Raw genomic sequence first — 16,861 nt, 5'->3', positions numbered from 1 at the left:
ACAGAAATACCACAGCACACTTATGTCCAGTACTGTACAGTGAATCTCCTCCAAAATGTAAACACTTACTCAGCAGCGATGAACTGGCAATGGCAGAACTTACTACTAGAGATAGTAAAACTATGGACATTCTTACAGGTGGAATAGTAATTTCTACGTACCATAGGAAATTGAAAAGAATGAATAATGTGCTACGCAAATATTTTAAAATTCAAAATGAAGTTTGTGCGCTTCAGAAAATATATAAAAACATAGCGAACTGGTTTTAGGAAGCAGGATATGCTGCTCTATTACTGTACTTTTTCAAGTCAGTTTATTTCAGACAAAAAGTAGAAAACTATCTTGTGTGTGCGTGTGTGTTTTGCTATTTACAATGTCTCTTCTTTATCAGATATGAAAGACCACAGGCAAGGCTTTTTTTTTTTTTTCTCTCAAAGGTCCCTCACTGACTTCCGACAATGCTCAGAGTTGTTCTAAGTGACGGATGCCACCATGTGAAGCACACTGTGAACCGTTTTGGAGCGACTTATTCCATTTGTGTCAGATCACACAGTTCTTTCACCAACTACGCCAAAACAGACAAGTGAAGAATCGAGACAAGTTGTTCCTCAAAGTTACAAATTTTCACACGCTAACTTTAGAACAACTTTCAGTTTTCACATGAGCAAATACCTAGGTATTAAATTGCAACATATATTATCTATTGCTATTATGATTTACAAACAGCTTGTTGCCTTCTCCCTGTTGCCTTGCATCTCTGGGGTTTTCCCATTTATTAGTGGTATCTCATTATTACTATTACATCATAAACATAAAACAAGTTCTGTATTGACGAATTCACACAGGTAAAATAACACATGCACACAATTAGACAAATTCAAAACCATCAGTCAGCAAAGTACACACACGAAATTTCTGCCAGTCCGTTTTGTACTGCGGTATACATCCCCTCTTAATGGTTTACGCAGTTGTCTGTTCGAACTTCCCATATAGTCCTGTTAACCCTTCTTTAGTACCTAACAAAAAAATAATAAAATTTTAAAAATGAAAAAATAAATTTAAAGTTGGCAAAGCTATGCCATTTTGTCAGGGTGGCATTTGGCATCCCTTTTTAAGGAGCTCTCCTAAAAACATTTCGCTTATGCAGAAAAGAATAATAAAAATGATGAAGACAGTACCAGCGCAACTAACTACCAAAGCTATTTCCAGTCACTGTAGCCGGTGTTTGTGTTCCCTATTAGAGATAGAGAGAGACTGGTCCATTTGAAACAACTGAACAATTACACAACCTGATACACGGGCCAAGGTAAACATCCCTCTGGTGAGTCAAAGACTGAGCAGAACTGAATACAATAGCCTGTACAGCTGTTTCACCAGAAGATGCCTAGAAAAAACAAATGTGTATTTATATGTATCATAGCCCATGAATGTATTTGCCTGTACTGTTTCTTTTTGTGTACTTCTGCAGCCACTGCATATTGTCATTTCTAGATCTAATAGCAGTCCCCTTTGGTACAATACTTGTGCAGAATTTTGTTTGAATATTTTAATTTCTTGGCTTTGAAGGTAAATGGTACTTTACTGTTGCAAATACTAAACATACACAAAAATGGGCAACCTTGTGACCACTATTTCACTTTGTACCATGAGCACATAGCTTTTTGTTCTTGTGTGTGTTCTTGCATTGAGCTCACATCAGTGGTGGAAATTACAAACACACACATTACACCTGATCTGGTCACAAAGCTATTGTGTTTGCAGGTGGAAAAATATGTTAGCAAATTCCTTGAAAACTCATCTAACACACGGAGCTTTGAAAGCTGACTGAGGGATGTTGATATAAAGAAAATTGTTTGTGTCAACCATTCCCTAAAATAAAATAAAAATGAAATGAGTAACATTTTCTCCAGCCATTGGAAAGTAAAAAAAGTTATTTCGACAGAGTAATGGGGTAACTTTGTGACAGCATGTTAGTGTTGGAATTCCAAGTTCCAATATTTGGAACTAAGATGAAACCAATCTCATAGATGGTGCTTGTTCTTTGAAAGTAATTATAAAATTTGGTATTAAGTAACTGGAAAGAACTCAAAACTCCACAAAAACAAGTGCATCTCATGTTTTGTGGCAGTGCTGGTGGACAGTTTACTTCAGTACATGTAGGTACATGCCAAACATACATGGAATACCTCGGGGAAAGTATGTAACCCAAATATCAGACAACCATACACAGTCTGGAGGATCCAACCACACTGCATTTGAGGATAGGTTTATGAATACGATTCTCCCGATTCTGAAACACCAGGATGGGAAGACAGCCACCATTGGGGACAATCTTAGCTCCCACACAATACTTAAAAAACTAAATACTGTTGTACCAGTAGAAGAAAATTAACTGAGAAAATTGTTCACATTTGGAACCATGAAACTGAATTTAGTACACATGAGAGACTTGTAGCTTCAATGATACACCGCATTCATGCCTTTTAAAAAGGCACAAGGTACACACTCGAAATATTAATCTTGATGTAATATGCTCTATACAACTTAATTCCACTTTAAACAAAATCAGTAACGTAATGAAATATAGCCTCACTGTTTTGATGCACATTAAGTAAAATTTGAAGGCGGTGATATTTTGTACAATACCCTGTTCAAAAGGATTAATGATGTACATCACTACAATGCCATGACAAAAATTTACATTCATCATTCCACACTAAGCTCGTCTAGTACAAAAAGTTGGGCAGAAAGCAGCTGCCAATGTTTTTGATCACTTAATGTAAAATAGCAGACAGGCAGAAAAGGTAAACATGGAAATTGTTTCTACCTGACTGACAACATTATTCCGTAGAAGAATTACTTGTTAAAGTGCAACAGTAAATTCTTTTCCCTGAAAATTTCTAGTTTTCCAGATGTTTCACTATCATGTAATGCAGTCCACTTCACGAAATATTATGCATGCACCCTGCTGTACTAAGATTGACACGAATGTCTGAGGGCCCACAAAAATGACATCTTTTTTTTGATTAGTTGAAAGGTGGAAAGAACAGATTGCTCTGAGTTACAATTTCTGCAAGTGTGTCAATCTGCGATTTTTCAATAAATCCCCGAGATTTATTGTGTGAAGATTATATCAGGACTGTCAAACTCCCAGCAGTTTAACAATTTATTAAGATGCGAGCATAAGTGTGTGAAAACTGAACTGGTGTACTACGAGTTGACGAGTACACAGACAAGGATATGTGCAAAAGACTTACATAAGTAATTCTGTAATTCTAGTGGTTGTCTGCACTCCAAAACCTCAATTCCAAGTTTGCAGTGGGACTACATCACCAGGAGTGATCTAGTATTGTATGCATAACCACATGTTTTAAGACCAAAACCCAGCACACATCAGGTGTGGTTATGTACTATAAAAAGTGCATGATAAATCAAATTAAAATACTCAGCATTCATGTAAATTTTAAACCTTTTAGTTATAGTCACAGCTGTAATTTCTTAATTTTGCAGTGGAATAAGTATCTTATGTTGAGCCAACCCATAAATAGCACTGAAGCTAACACATTATGCTGTAACAGAGCTGCAGAGATTTGAAGTTGGCGTCTAATGACAACCTGACTGTAATAAACAGTTATAAATACCATCACATTTCTCAACATAAAACAGTTCTTTTTCATCATGGTCCCACACTCAGTGCTTTTAAATATCCTTTATTATTATTAATAGTAATATTAGAAGGTGAAATAATAGTAATAATAATAATAACAACAACATTACAAAGATGACGAACAGGCCCAATACAGGGAATGCCCACTATAACATTGCTCTTTCTCTGTATTCACAAGACAGCTGTTAGGCCAATGTGTAACAGGTACGAGCTTCGCAAAATTTATTTCAGATTTCTACATATTGAAACATACAAAAATGCATTATGCTATATACATATAATTTACCAAGTGCTGTGGACTACACAATTATACAAAATTAATATCAAACATGCATTTAAACTTCTAAAAAGCATCCATTTGTAAACAAGACTGCACATGACAGTACTGATAAAAATGACAGTTTAAAAATCAACCATATGATACAGTTGTTACATCTCTCTTAGCCCCTCCCTCCCGCTCGTCCCAAAGACATTACAACTCCATTACAACACAACTTGTTAGTCAGTGTAACAAAATGAGAACTGATAGGACATGATGCCATATCAGTAGGAGTCTCCAGATACGCCTCCATTTACACAAGCGCGCGCGTCCCGGCACACCCCTCCCAGGTGGCGGACGCGCCGGCCGCAGACCTCAGACGAGCCGGCACTTCCACCCAGCACAGGCCGGAGCACCTTCACCACTGTCCTCTTCTCGCACGTGGATCGAACCCGGACCTCCTGTCTCCCACAGGCCGGGCTGTTCAATTATCTGTGAATGAAGTATAACCACAAAATTACTCAAACTTAACAGCTAGGACCTTATCACTTCTTCGATGCTTATTACCAGCAGTTCCCTAATTATTTGATGAGATAATAGCACACCAAAAACAATCTTACACATAGCCAAACATGGGCAATATTAGTAATATTATACTTTGGAAACTGTGATCATGAAATAAATTTTCACAATGTATTCCTTATGCCTCATGTAGACACTGTAACTAATAAGAATGTTTAAACCCATTCCAGCCTCTTAATGCTGCTAAAATTCTGCTATCATTACCATTATCACTGTTGATAACACATTGCAAACAAGTAATTTGAAAGTAATTAAAATCATTAAAAAACAATGGAAACTCCAGGTAGGACTATCGACATGTAGAAAAACAAAGACTGCTACTTGCCGTAAAGGTGACATTAAGTTACAGACAAGCGCAATCGAAAGACACTTACACAAAGCTTTCAGCCACAAAATTCAGCAGCAAAAGAGAAAAACACACAATTTGTACCCAAGCAAGCACACCTCACGCAAACACGATCACCAACTTCTCCATCTCGGGCCAGAACGTAAAGCAGCAATATGGAAGTGAGGGGGAAGAATAAGGGATAGGAGAGTACAGGTCGGGGAGGGAGAGGACTGCTGTCTGACTGAACGTGCAGGGATTAGAATGCCAAAAGGACCAGAGTCAGGAGGTTATGGGTCAGGGAGGTGGGGAAAACAGCAGAACACTCGGGTTGTGAAGCAACCAGTGACACTCGGCATGTTATGTTCAGCTGCCCCCACACCCTACAGTAAAGTTTCCACCCCCCCTCTGAGCTATTATCTCCTCAACATTCTCTTCACCCACTCATTATTTTCCAACTTTTGCCAACAATCTCGCCCAACATTCCCCTCCCCCACTCCTTTTCCCCCACCTCCACCCACCCGTACACTACTATCCCTTCCCCTCCCCCTCCACACTGCTGCTTCGATCCCAAGTGATAGTTGCACTCTGGCCCGAGCTACCAAGAGTTGGTGGTCACGTGTCTGCTAGGTATGCTTGCTTGTGAGTATGAACAGTGTGGGGTTCTCTTTGGCCGTGGCCAAAAGCTTTATGTAAGTGTCTTAATTACACTTGTCTGCAACTTAACATGGTAAGTAGCAATCTATCTTTTCCCCCACATTCTTAAAGTTTGTAGAATTCAGTTATAATCATTATCAATGATATATGGTTTATATCTAATATAAATAAAAAACAAAGAACAGAATCCAATTAAAATAAGAGTGAGTAAGCAATTACAAAGCATTATCCTGTCTGCCAGACTCAATTTTGCAAGGACTGAGTTAGTGAAATGAAACGTTTTTATTAAATCTAGGTAACATACTAAAAGAATTTATATTCTATATTTTAAAAATAACCCACTAAAATGTAATTCTTATTGTTATATTTATTTATCTGATTATTTTCACCGTGAAGGAGACCGCTTTGTAATGAAAGTAATATATATCTAATGCCATTTTATTTTATGGTTTATTCAATGTTTTTTTTATGTCCTGTCAACTATCAAAGTTCATTGCAATTCTTAAACTTTCTGTCATTGTAGCAAAATGTACATAAGGCTCATGTGGAACCACTGTCGTTTGCCTAATTTTGCTCGAAGTGTCGAGCGCCACCTGTGCTGATCAGTTTAGTAACCATGTAATAGATTGTAAAAGGCACATAGTGTCAACTTTGCACAGTTGTATCTTGAAATAACCAAGACAAACTCTTAACTACATGTGGCATAAATTAATGTGAGAATTGCTTCCCACTTGGTCAATGTCTTAACACCAGGACTTGTGTTTGTTGCTGCTTCCTACAGCAACAGTAGCAAGCAGGTTAAGTATTTGATCAAATGGTTCAAATGGCTCTGAGCACTATGGGACTTAACATCTGAGGTCATCAGCCCCTTAGACTTAGTACTACTTAAACCTAACTAACCAAAGGACAGCACACACATCAACGCCCGAGGCAGGATTCGAACCTCCGACCATAGCAGCGGCGCGGTTCCGGACTGAAGTGCCTAGAACTGCTCGGTCACAATGGCTGGCAAGTATTTGATCACAACCGAAGAACTTTCGTATAAAGCTTTTCACACTGGAAACATAAATGACTTGAGAGAGCTGCATAATGAAATACTTGATATCAGATTTGTTTAGAAAGTGACTACTTTTCATGTAGAGTATTATATTTTTATTATTTATCACGTAGATAAGAAAAATTTGGTATTGTGCAACTGCATGTTTATTTTGCTAGTAACCAAACATGTTTCACTTATTTACATGAGGCACAAACCTTGAGCTATAAAAGTGTGATTTTGTTAAATGGGGGGTCAAGAGCATAAGGAACAAGAGAAGATTATAACGACATACACCTATAAATGCGTTTCAAGAGAGGTATACCACATGAAGGTGGAGATAAAGGATCTTTGACAATATAGATTACAATGACTGAAAGCACACACGAACACAGCAGGCAAGTGGGGATGACATACTGACTGCCCTGGTGTTTTAGCTCCACACACAGAATACCGTATTTACTCCAATGAAAGCCGCACCTGAAAAAGAGACTCAAAATCAATGGAAAAAAATTTTCCCAATTCTAAGCCGCACCTGTAATTTGAGACACTGAATTCAGGGGGATAGAAAAGTTTTAGGCCCCACCTCCAAATTGAAACAAAGTCGGTCCATTGCAATACGAGACACAATTTAGGTCGAATGAATGACGATACAGCTACAGTAGTTTGGTTCGAGTCTTAAGCTTAGCAGTTAAGCTTTACCAGGTAGCTATTGCTATGCGTAAGGCGCTCCGTCCGTATTTATTTGGGAACCCTTCCATTTTCACGTGCTTTGTCTAGTCTGAATTAATTGCTTATTTTTCTTTGATCTGACAAGTGCCGTTCTCTTTCTTGTAAGTGCCTACATCACTAAGCTGAAAATGCATTACTGTACTGTGTCATACATTCTTTGTCGCATTCTGATTATGAGTGTTAATGACACGTCGCCGCTCGCGGCATGGCTTGCTTTTGTGCACGCTACCGCCGCTTACAATTAAAAAAAGAGAAAGAGAGAGAGAGAGAGAGAGAGAGAGAGAGAGAGAGAGAGAGAGGAATTGTCTCATTAGCGAAACAATGGCAAGAGACTGCTATTTGTTGTTAGTTACCCTGCTTCTTTCTTTGATAATGACCAACAAGAACCAAATAATAGACTGCGTATGGAAAAAGATGTTCTGAACGAGAATTTAGCAAAAATTTTTCTCCATTTGAAAAGTCTTTGCAGACGCCTCTATAGTACATTACATTCTGCACAGAAATTAGTCATCTTAGATTTAAAAATCTAGTCACTTGCCGTGCTTCATTTCTGACTAGTACTATCCAGCATAAGAGTAATACGAATATAAACATGACATGACATATTTATATTCTTCTGCGTTTGCTGTTATCTCACTCTAGTTTCGTAGTTCATTAGGCAGACAGGATTTAAATGAGATAGCAGTAAACATAAAAGAATACATGGCAAAATGTTTATATTAGTATTATTCTTATGGTGAAGAGAATACTGCATGTGATTCACAATTCATAAAAGTTCCTATTAGCAACCATCTCTTCTCACAGGTAGGAAAAAATTCAGAACATAGAGTTGGCCATATTGACAAATATCCCAAACAGTCTTGCAGTCGGATTTTCATAGTACACTGAAATGCTGCTACATTCGAAGATGAACAATACGGAATTTGTATTTACTTCGTTAGATAATGTACGAAAATGCAGTGGTCGAAACTCGGGGCGGAGAAAAAAGCTCGTCTTCCACCTTTCTTTTAATTTATTTACTGTCGCAGAGGCATTTACGCCAGTGTTTATCTTTGCGCCTTCAAAGCATACCTGTGTAGCGCTACATATATTTGACGGCAGAAGTTAGTTGTGGCAGCACCTACCAACATTTTTCAGAACTTCCACTTACTTTGCACTCGATTCTAAGCTGCAGGCTGTTTTTTAGATTACAAAAACCAGAAAAAAAGTGTGGCTTAGATTCGAGTAAATATGGTACTGAGCTGGAGCAGCACCATATAGTAGCCACATTATCCTTAGAGAAGCAGGGTCCTCTGCAGTTAGTAACTATACGGTATTGTGTACGGACAACTGGTTCCACGAGGCAGCCACTAATAATCCCTGCTGCAACAGAGCTGCTCGTTTCTCACAAAGTCTCATAGAGCACAATCCAGAAAATGTGAAAGTGTCTTTCTTCTCAGTCATTAATATAATACTTTTTGTTTCCTATAACCATTGCTTTTATGATATTTTAAATATATTTTTATATTTTTGGAATAATCATATTGTGTAACAAGCAGTAGTAGTACTGTATCTGTCTGTTAAGCAGTATCAGAAGTAATAGTGTTTCAATGAGCTATGGAGGATTTTTGTGAAGTTTTCGTGATAATGTTTGGATATTTTACTGGAATATGATGCAAGGAAAAGAAAATCGGTGGACAGAGATTTATTACACAGCAGTGTCCTTATTTGCCAAGAACTGAACCCGTCACGCCTTCTAGGCGAAAACTATTACCGAACGAGCCATAAGTTCGATGAAGATCTACAAGCATCAGGTGAGTATACTTTTTAGTTTCTAAGTGTTATTACGAACATTCTTATCACTTAAAATAAATGGATGGACACAATTAGTGACAATTCCCAAAAATGTGCACGAGAACAACTGATGATTTATCGGTGACAATGAGCCCACCGTACAGTGAGCCTCAACCTTCAAATGCATGTGCCACTCTCAGATCACATTTCTGGCCATATGTCATAATGACTTTCCTCACTCCTTAACCTCTCGTGTATCATTTTCTACAATTGGTCTCCATTTAGCAAATCACTCTACATACAGAAAATTATTTATTCATATGTATTTTGTTAGGAGATCTTTAGTATGTCCTGGTGGCACATTTACATTATGTAATCAAATGAAACTATGGTTTCAGAGACCTTTTCCAGTCTCAAACACACATGACATATACACGCACACAGGAGCGACAAATGAAAATCTGTACCAAGGCCGGATTAAAACCCAGGTCTAATGCTCACCCCTAGGAAGATGTGCTAACCATTACACCAACCTGGCAAAGCGGCTTTGCCGAACTGCACGGACTACCTTCCTCCTGAATCCAAATTCCCATTCACACCACAGTCCACCAGCTATTCCTCCTGAACTCTAATAGCATCGCAGTGCCTCTTCAACGGTACTGCTGCAGCCACACGTACTAAGAATTGCTTCATGCAGTGGAGAATGGCAAAACAGAGGCACACCAGCGACCGAGGCGTTGCAAAGTAGGCAGGCATAGATAGCCTTGCTGACAGCAGCAGTCTACCAACAGTCTGACGCAAGGATGCACACAGACCGAGCGCTGAGCGAAGCCTTGAGAGTGCTGAGTAAGTGAAAGTGAGGCCAGCACACTAAGTTACGCTGCAATATATTGTGGGAATAACAACAAGCTACCGTCAAGGGAAAAACGTCCTCCTGCCGGATATAAATAGTGGAGCGCAGGCAGCAAGAGACAGAAGCCATTAGGAAGCAGTTCGGATCTGAGGACAGACGTGGTCCGTGTCCGAATGTTCAATCTTCGTAGGTGACAATTCCGGAAGTCTGTTCCAGCTCGCAGGAGTCATCCGTTCTCCACCAGATGCCAACGTCAGCTCTGGAGGTCGGCCCGGGTTCAGTCGGCACCATGGCTGACTAACTATGGTGAGAACTTCCAGCAGGACCGGCTGATGCGTAGTATCAGTCACAGGCCCTGCCCGGGAATGATACCCGGACTTCACGGCAACCCGGCCCCGCGGCGCGTAGTCCGTCCACGACGGGACCTCGCTGACATTGCAACGGACTGTTTACCAGCCGGCAATGCAGCAGGTGTCGGCAGCTGACACCACGGCGACACGGCTCTGTAGGCGTGCCCGTACGGAGGGTGCCGAGCGGCGATGAGTTCATCTCAACCGCAGGGCATATTGGCTTCAGTGGAACACTGGTGGCCTAAGGTTCGTGAGTGCAATCAGCGGCGCGCGCTGCATGCATTGTCGGAGAATCTACACATCAGCAGCCACGTGCAGGCATCCGCCGGGCTGGGCAGCGACGACGAGGGAGAAATTTTAAAAGAAAGTTCAATAAATAATTGTAAAACTCCACTCCATCTCAGTCTTTGGCGCAGCCACTGTGTCTGCTGCTAACAAGTGGAGCAAAAGCCATAACACGTGGTGTCAGGCGCACCCACGCCACAACTGACTAGCACCGTGCTGAGCAACCGAGAAACACCGAATAAGGTGAGTCCAGCAACTGCCTTCTCTCTGTGTTTTCCGAGTAGCTAAGACATGTCGAGGGTAGCGTTAAGGGATGTGAGAGTGTCAGTTGAAAGGCCTAGCAGCCCTGTAGACTTATCACAGTTTTGTGGGAATGATAGTCACATTAACTTAGTACCATCTAAATGTGTACTGTGTGGATTAACAGGTCACGTCGCTCCTTGCAATAAATTTGTACCAAGCACTTGTGATGTTTGTGGCTTCTATGGTCATGCAATGGGGCAATGTGCTAAGTCTAGATGGCTTGGTAGGAATTCACTTGCTTCTGAGTTATACAATTTTATTTTTGTGAGGTGAGGTATACTAGCACTGAAAATGCCAGAGAAACATGCAACCTCGACAAGTAACACCGTAGTCGCACTGACAGAGCAAGTTAAGAAACTGATTGAAGAAAAAAAAGTTGCGAAAGCAGCACATGCAGACGATGGAGCAACAATTCTTGCAAAATACTCCATCAGGCTCGGGAAGCGATAGAGTAGAATGCAAGGGTACTGTCTTTTCCGTTGTGGCAGATTGTTCAGCAGCTAATTTGATACCTTCCTTCTCGGGTAAAACATCAGAGGATGTGAATGTTTTCATTGGTAACGTACGTAGTATGGCTAGACTGTGTGTCTGGTCGGATGAAATGCGTTTGCAAATGGTGAGGTTACGGTTAGCAGGTGATGCAAAGACTTATGTGGCATACCACAAAGGGTTAAAGGATGCTACTGCGTTCACAGAGTTGGCCGAGGAATTATTGCAAAGGTTTAGGAAACAAAACACTGCCAGATTTTTTAGAGGAAAATTGGGGAAGATGATGCAGAAAACAGGTGAAACGGTAGAAGAATTTTCAGACAGAATTAGGAGAAAGAATGCACACGCGTATGAGTTATCGCAAGATGTGAGTGCAAATGAATTTCCATTGAAAGAAGCAGAGAACAGAGCTTTAGACGCATCTTTGCGAGGGTTCTCTCCAGATTTTTCATACCGGATATGGATGGAAAATCCAAGTGACTTAGCAGCAGCATTGCGCGTAGCTACACATTTGCAGGATGTGGATAGCGCCACTAGAAGTCGCAATGAGAAGAAAATTTTTTCGTCTTCAAAGAGTGTTACCGTTGTGGGAAGCAAGGTCATTTTAAGGGACAATGTCGGGAACTACAGTCTTTCAATTGTCAGAAAATAGGGCATAAGGCACGGCTGTGTAAAGCCACGAAATGGGTTAATGATACAGCAGGTAAAAAACTGTTAAACAAAAAAAGGAGTGTTCCTGCCATCAGGAGGCATTCCCAGTAAAAAGAGGTACTCAAGAGAGTGCACGAAGAGGCGGATTGTAGTTGGATGGTTTGCATAAAAGATAAGTGGCGAAGAGTTTTAGTGGATACTGGAGTGCATGTATCAGTTGTCAGTGTGGACCTTGTGGGCAAGAAAGGATTGGAAGTTCCGAGATACAGATTGTGTGCAGTATGTGATAAAAAATTATATGTACTAGGGACAGCACAGCTCAAGTTTAAGATAGGGAATGTGTGGTTCCGGGAGCAAATGGAGGTGTTGTCAACTGTGAGACAGGGATTTTCAGCGATACTTGGGTTGGACTTTCTGATTAAACATCACGCCAAAATTGACCTTTCGCAACATACGCTGAAACTCCATGGGAACTTGTTCTCAATGAGTACAGCTACTGCAAATGTTTCAGAGTCACAAGATGCCCCGTTAGCTAAGGTGATACCAACTGAACTGCGTAGAAGCGCATTAAAGGTGATTTCGTGTGACGAAGTACGAACAGATACAGGGAAGCTCATCTGGGTACCGGTGTATGTCGATGTGCCACAGCAGGGGTTATTCTTGGTAGAGCCACTACCGAGTAATGAGGTTTTAGAAGAAAAGCATTGCTTTATTCGTAGGAGTGTATCACAGGTAACGGACATAAATGGCCAGTTTATGGTTCCGGTGAGTTTAGATAACTTCGGGCAGGATGATGTCGATCTGCCGAAGGGATTAGTAATAGCCACAGTAGAGTTAATGGATGAAGAGGACATCGATAGTTTGAGGCTAGATTATGATGTAAAGCAAACCGTCAGCACGTCTGCACTTCGTGACAAGGTAAAAATCATTTGAGAGGAAATGATCGTTCAGGTATGGAAGCATTATTACTAAAGTATAAAGCATTGTTTGAAGCACAGGTTACATTACTTGCTACACCGATAACACAGCATCGTATTTCGACAGGGAATTGCGCTTCGGTGTATCATAACCCATACAGACTATCGAAACAATTACAACGAGTAGTAGAGCAATTAATAGAGCAACAACTGGAAGATGGGATAATCCAGCACAGTAATTGTCCTTGGTCTAGTAGCGTGGTCCTACTTCCGAAGAAGACACCGGACAGGTCAAAAAAAATTTCACTTTTGTTGCAATTACAGACATTTGAGTGAACGGACGGTGGCGGACATATATCTGATTCCGAATATCACAGAAACATTAGACAACCTAGGGCAGTGTAAATTTTTCAACACTGTGGATTTGCGAAGCGGTTATCATCAGATCGAAGTATGTCCATAGGACAGGGCAAAAACAGCATTTACGACACATTGTGTTCACTTTGAGTATAAAAGAATGCCGTTTGGACTAAGAAACACTACAGCAACATTTCAGAAGTTGTTGGATGGAGTCCTTCGTGGGTTGAAACCGAAAAAATGCATGGTGTTTCTGGATGACATAGTTTTTTCAAGAGGTATAGAGCAGCATGTGGAATGGTTAGAGGAGGTGTTTAAAAGATTAGAGGCAGCACGGCTAACATTAAGTTTGGACAAATGCCATTTTGCGCAAGCTCAAGTAAACTATCTCGGGAATGTTATGAGTCATAACGGGGTACGGACAGATCCTCGTCTCACTTCTGCAGTACGAGATTTTCTGGTTCCGCAAACGGTTAAACAACTGCAATTGTATATTGGTCTTGCGAGCTATTATCTAAAATTCGTACAGGGGTTCGCAGAAATAGCAAGGCCACTTGCTAAGTTGCTAAGAAAAGATGTTACCTTCCAGTGGACGTCAGAGTGTGGGAAAGCATTTCAACAGTTGAAACGGATACTGACATCAGATCCAGTTTTGAAGTTTCCAGACTTTTCGCATCTAATCACGCTCTTGGGGTTGTACTTGGGCAAGAAATTGATGGCAAAGAACATCCGATTGCGTTCGCGTCTCGTCAACTTAACAAGGCGGAACAAAATTACTCCAAATTACTCCACGACGGAGAAGGAATTGTTAGCGGTAATATATGGGATTTCGTACTTTCGATGTTATCTGTACGGTAGAAGGTTTAAGGTTGTGATGGATCATTCAGCTCTGAAATGGTTATTAGGTCTGAAAGCCCAGCGAGTAGGCTAGTGAGATGGGTGCGGAAACTCTGAGTTCGATTATGAGGTGATACACAAGCCAGGTGTGAAACATGCCAATGCTGATGCATTGAGCAGGAAAGTGGCAGTATTACAGGTAACAGGGGTGACTGAAGATGAGTGGAAAAGGGCACAAGCCGTGGATAGTGATTGCCAATTGTTCAGAAAGCAACCGCAGTTCCTAGTACAGGACAGGTTACTTTGCATGTCGCAAAATGCGGCCCGCACGTCGTCGTACCAGCAGCATTAAGATCTGAATATTTGCAACAGGTGCATGACCATTTTCTTTCAGGACATGACGGGAGAAGAGCTACAGATAGGTGGATAGTGGAGAAGTTTTGGTGGAGGACACGACATCAAAACGTGGACGAGTACGTCAGGAATTGTGTGCCACGCACACAGCGTGCGGACTTGAGCCATCAAAAAATTCAGCTTCAAAGATTACCAGAGGCAGACAGACCTTTCCAACAAATCTGAATTGGTGTATTAGGCCCATTTAATAGGCGTGCAGCAGGGAATAAGTATGTGTTAACAGTGATTGACTACTTTTCTAGGTATTTAGTCATGGACGCATTACCAGATCAGAAAGCAACTACGGTGGCACAAGCTTTAGTTAATAATTGGTTACTCAGGTATGGGATACCTCAGTCCTTAATCTCTGATCAAGGTACTAATTTCACGTATGATCTGATGAAGCAACTGTGGAAGTTACTGAAGGTAAAGAAACTATGGAGTAGTACATTCAATTCGCAAGCAAACGGACGAACAGGGAAAGTGCATTGCACGATCGCTAAGATGTTGAGTCACTATGTAAATAGTCAACACACCGACTGGGATGTGTACTTGCAATTCACAACCAGTGCATACAATAGTTAGGTACATACGTCGACAGGATTGTCGCCGTAGGAAGTGGTGTATGGACGGAAGATGCTATCACCTTTTGACATGCTTCTCCAAGGCTGGGAGCGGAGGGCGAGCATGTAAGGCAATTTGCGAAAACCATTAGGGAAATACGGCAGAGAGTTAGACGAGCTAACATGAAAGCGTTGGAATGACAAGAACGGTTGGGAGGTACCACGAGGAAGTTGCCACAGTACAGAGTAGGCCAATGGGTGCTACTAGCTAATCCATACGTTCCAAAATGGAGAACCAAGAAGTTCACAAACAAGTTCCACGGACCGTACTAGGTAGTGGAAATGACATCACCTGTCAATGCAAAATTACAATTGCCTACCAAGATAACAGCAGTTCACGTTAGTAGAGTTAAGCCGTGACGCAGGATGGGGTACAAGTGGATAGTATGGGGCGTAGTCCTCTGGCAGCTGACAAGCTGGCCAAGTACAGGATATGCCGTTGCGAAGCGGGGTGTTGTTCGGGCAACAACCAGCTGTGGTCTTCACGAGTCGACGCTTCGGCTCGCACTCAGTATACTGCAGCTAAGGAACGAGATGTGGCAGCTACAGGAGGTGGTATCCAGTGTGGAAACGGTTGCATCTAAGAACAGAATATTACGGGACGTGCAAGAAGAGTACGAGGCTTTGGATAGGTCATGTAAGGAAATAAGGGAACAACTGCGCCAAGTCGCGAGCATGATTCCAGTGAGAAGAAAGAGTAAAGAGCGGTCGGTTGAATGCAGGTGGGAAGTTGCTGAAAACAATTTTTGGAACAGCGGATAGAGACAATATTGAGGGTTTGAACAATTCTTTAACAGCTGTTTGTGACAGCGAGGAAAGCATAGGGAAGTTAGTGGATATACACACAACAGAGATACGGGGATTAGGAACAGAGTCGTTGAATGTGACACGTGTGGTGCGTGGGATGGCTACAGGGTTACAAGCATATATAAAACAAACAGGAATTATTGAATACGGATCTGGAACAGGTACAAACGCGATTGGATATAGTGGAAAGGAAGCTGGAAATGGCTAAATTGGTGCGGGAACTGTTTAACAGCATTGGTGATGCACGAGTGAATATGGATTAGTTGCAAGAGGCAGTACATCACGCATTGCACGAGCAGGTGAGTGTGAATGTTACCAGAAAAATTCAGACGGAGTCTGAAGCAGGCAGAGGGAGAGTTTCCAGAGGGGGCAGAGCACGTAGTGCCGATAATTGAAGTGAGTATGTCACTTTTTTAGCATATGTCTAGGATTAAGGTAACAACGGATCTAGTTAAGATGTATATAGAGATTAGATTTCCAGTAACTAGTGTGAGGAGACAGTATCACTGTTACACAGTGCATCCTTATCTGGTCAGATGGGAGCGCATGGGGAAGGGCGTACAGTTCAGGACACAGGAGGTTTTATTCATTTCTAAGGGGAGTGATACTCATGCTACTATGTCGAGCTTAGAGTTGAGTAGATGTGTAACGGAGTCAGTTTCCATTTGTCCATCACGGGTTGTTATAACGGGCAAGAGGTCATGAGAGATCCAGTTATTTAGGGCAGAAGCAAGAGCTTCTGAGTGTCTGAGAATAATAGTGAAGCCTACGCCACATTTTCAACACGTTAGGAGGCATTGGTTGTATTCAGTACTCGCTACGGAGAAGATATCAGCCAAGTGTTATGACAATGGGAATTGGACAGCAACCACGGAGATGGAATTACAGGACAGTGGTTTTCTCATCAACGGGACAAATTGTGAAATAGTAGGGGATCATTTCAGCTTACCAGCGACAGTCGCAGG

The 16,861-nt window shown here is 41.3% G+C and overlaps 1 protein-coding gene across 1 annotated transcript in view; it reads right to left on the bottom strand.

Moving 5' to 3' along the window:
• Positions 1–380: 380 nt before the first annotated feature.
• Positions 381–16,861, bottom strand: part of LOC124720514 (ras-related protein Rab-18-like) — a 74,118-nt gene continuing 57,637 nt past the window's right edge. The window contains exon 6 of the mRNA XM_047245873.1: positions 381–4,418. Coding sequence (XP_047101829.1) covers positions 4,302–4,418 — 117 coding nt within the window. The 3' untranslated portion in view covers positions 381–4,301. The remainder of the gene's footprint in view (positions 4,419–16,861) is intronic.

Source organism: Schistocerca piceifrons, chromosome 11, assembly GCF_021461385.2.
Source record: "Schistocerca piceifrons isolate TAMUIC-IGC-003096 chromosome 11, iqSchPice1.1, whole genome shotgun sequence".
Classification (NCBI taxonomy): Eukaryota; Metazoa; Arthropoda; class Insecta; order Orthoptera; family Acrididae; genus Schistocerca; species Schistocerca piceifrons.
This window is presented reverse-complemented; position numbering and strand designations above follow the sequence as displayed.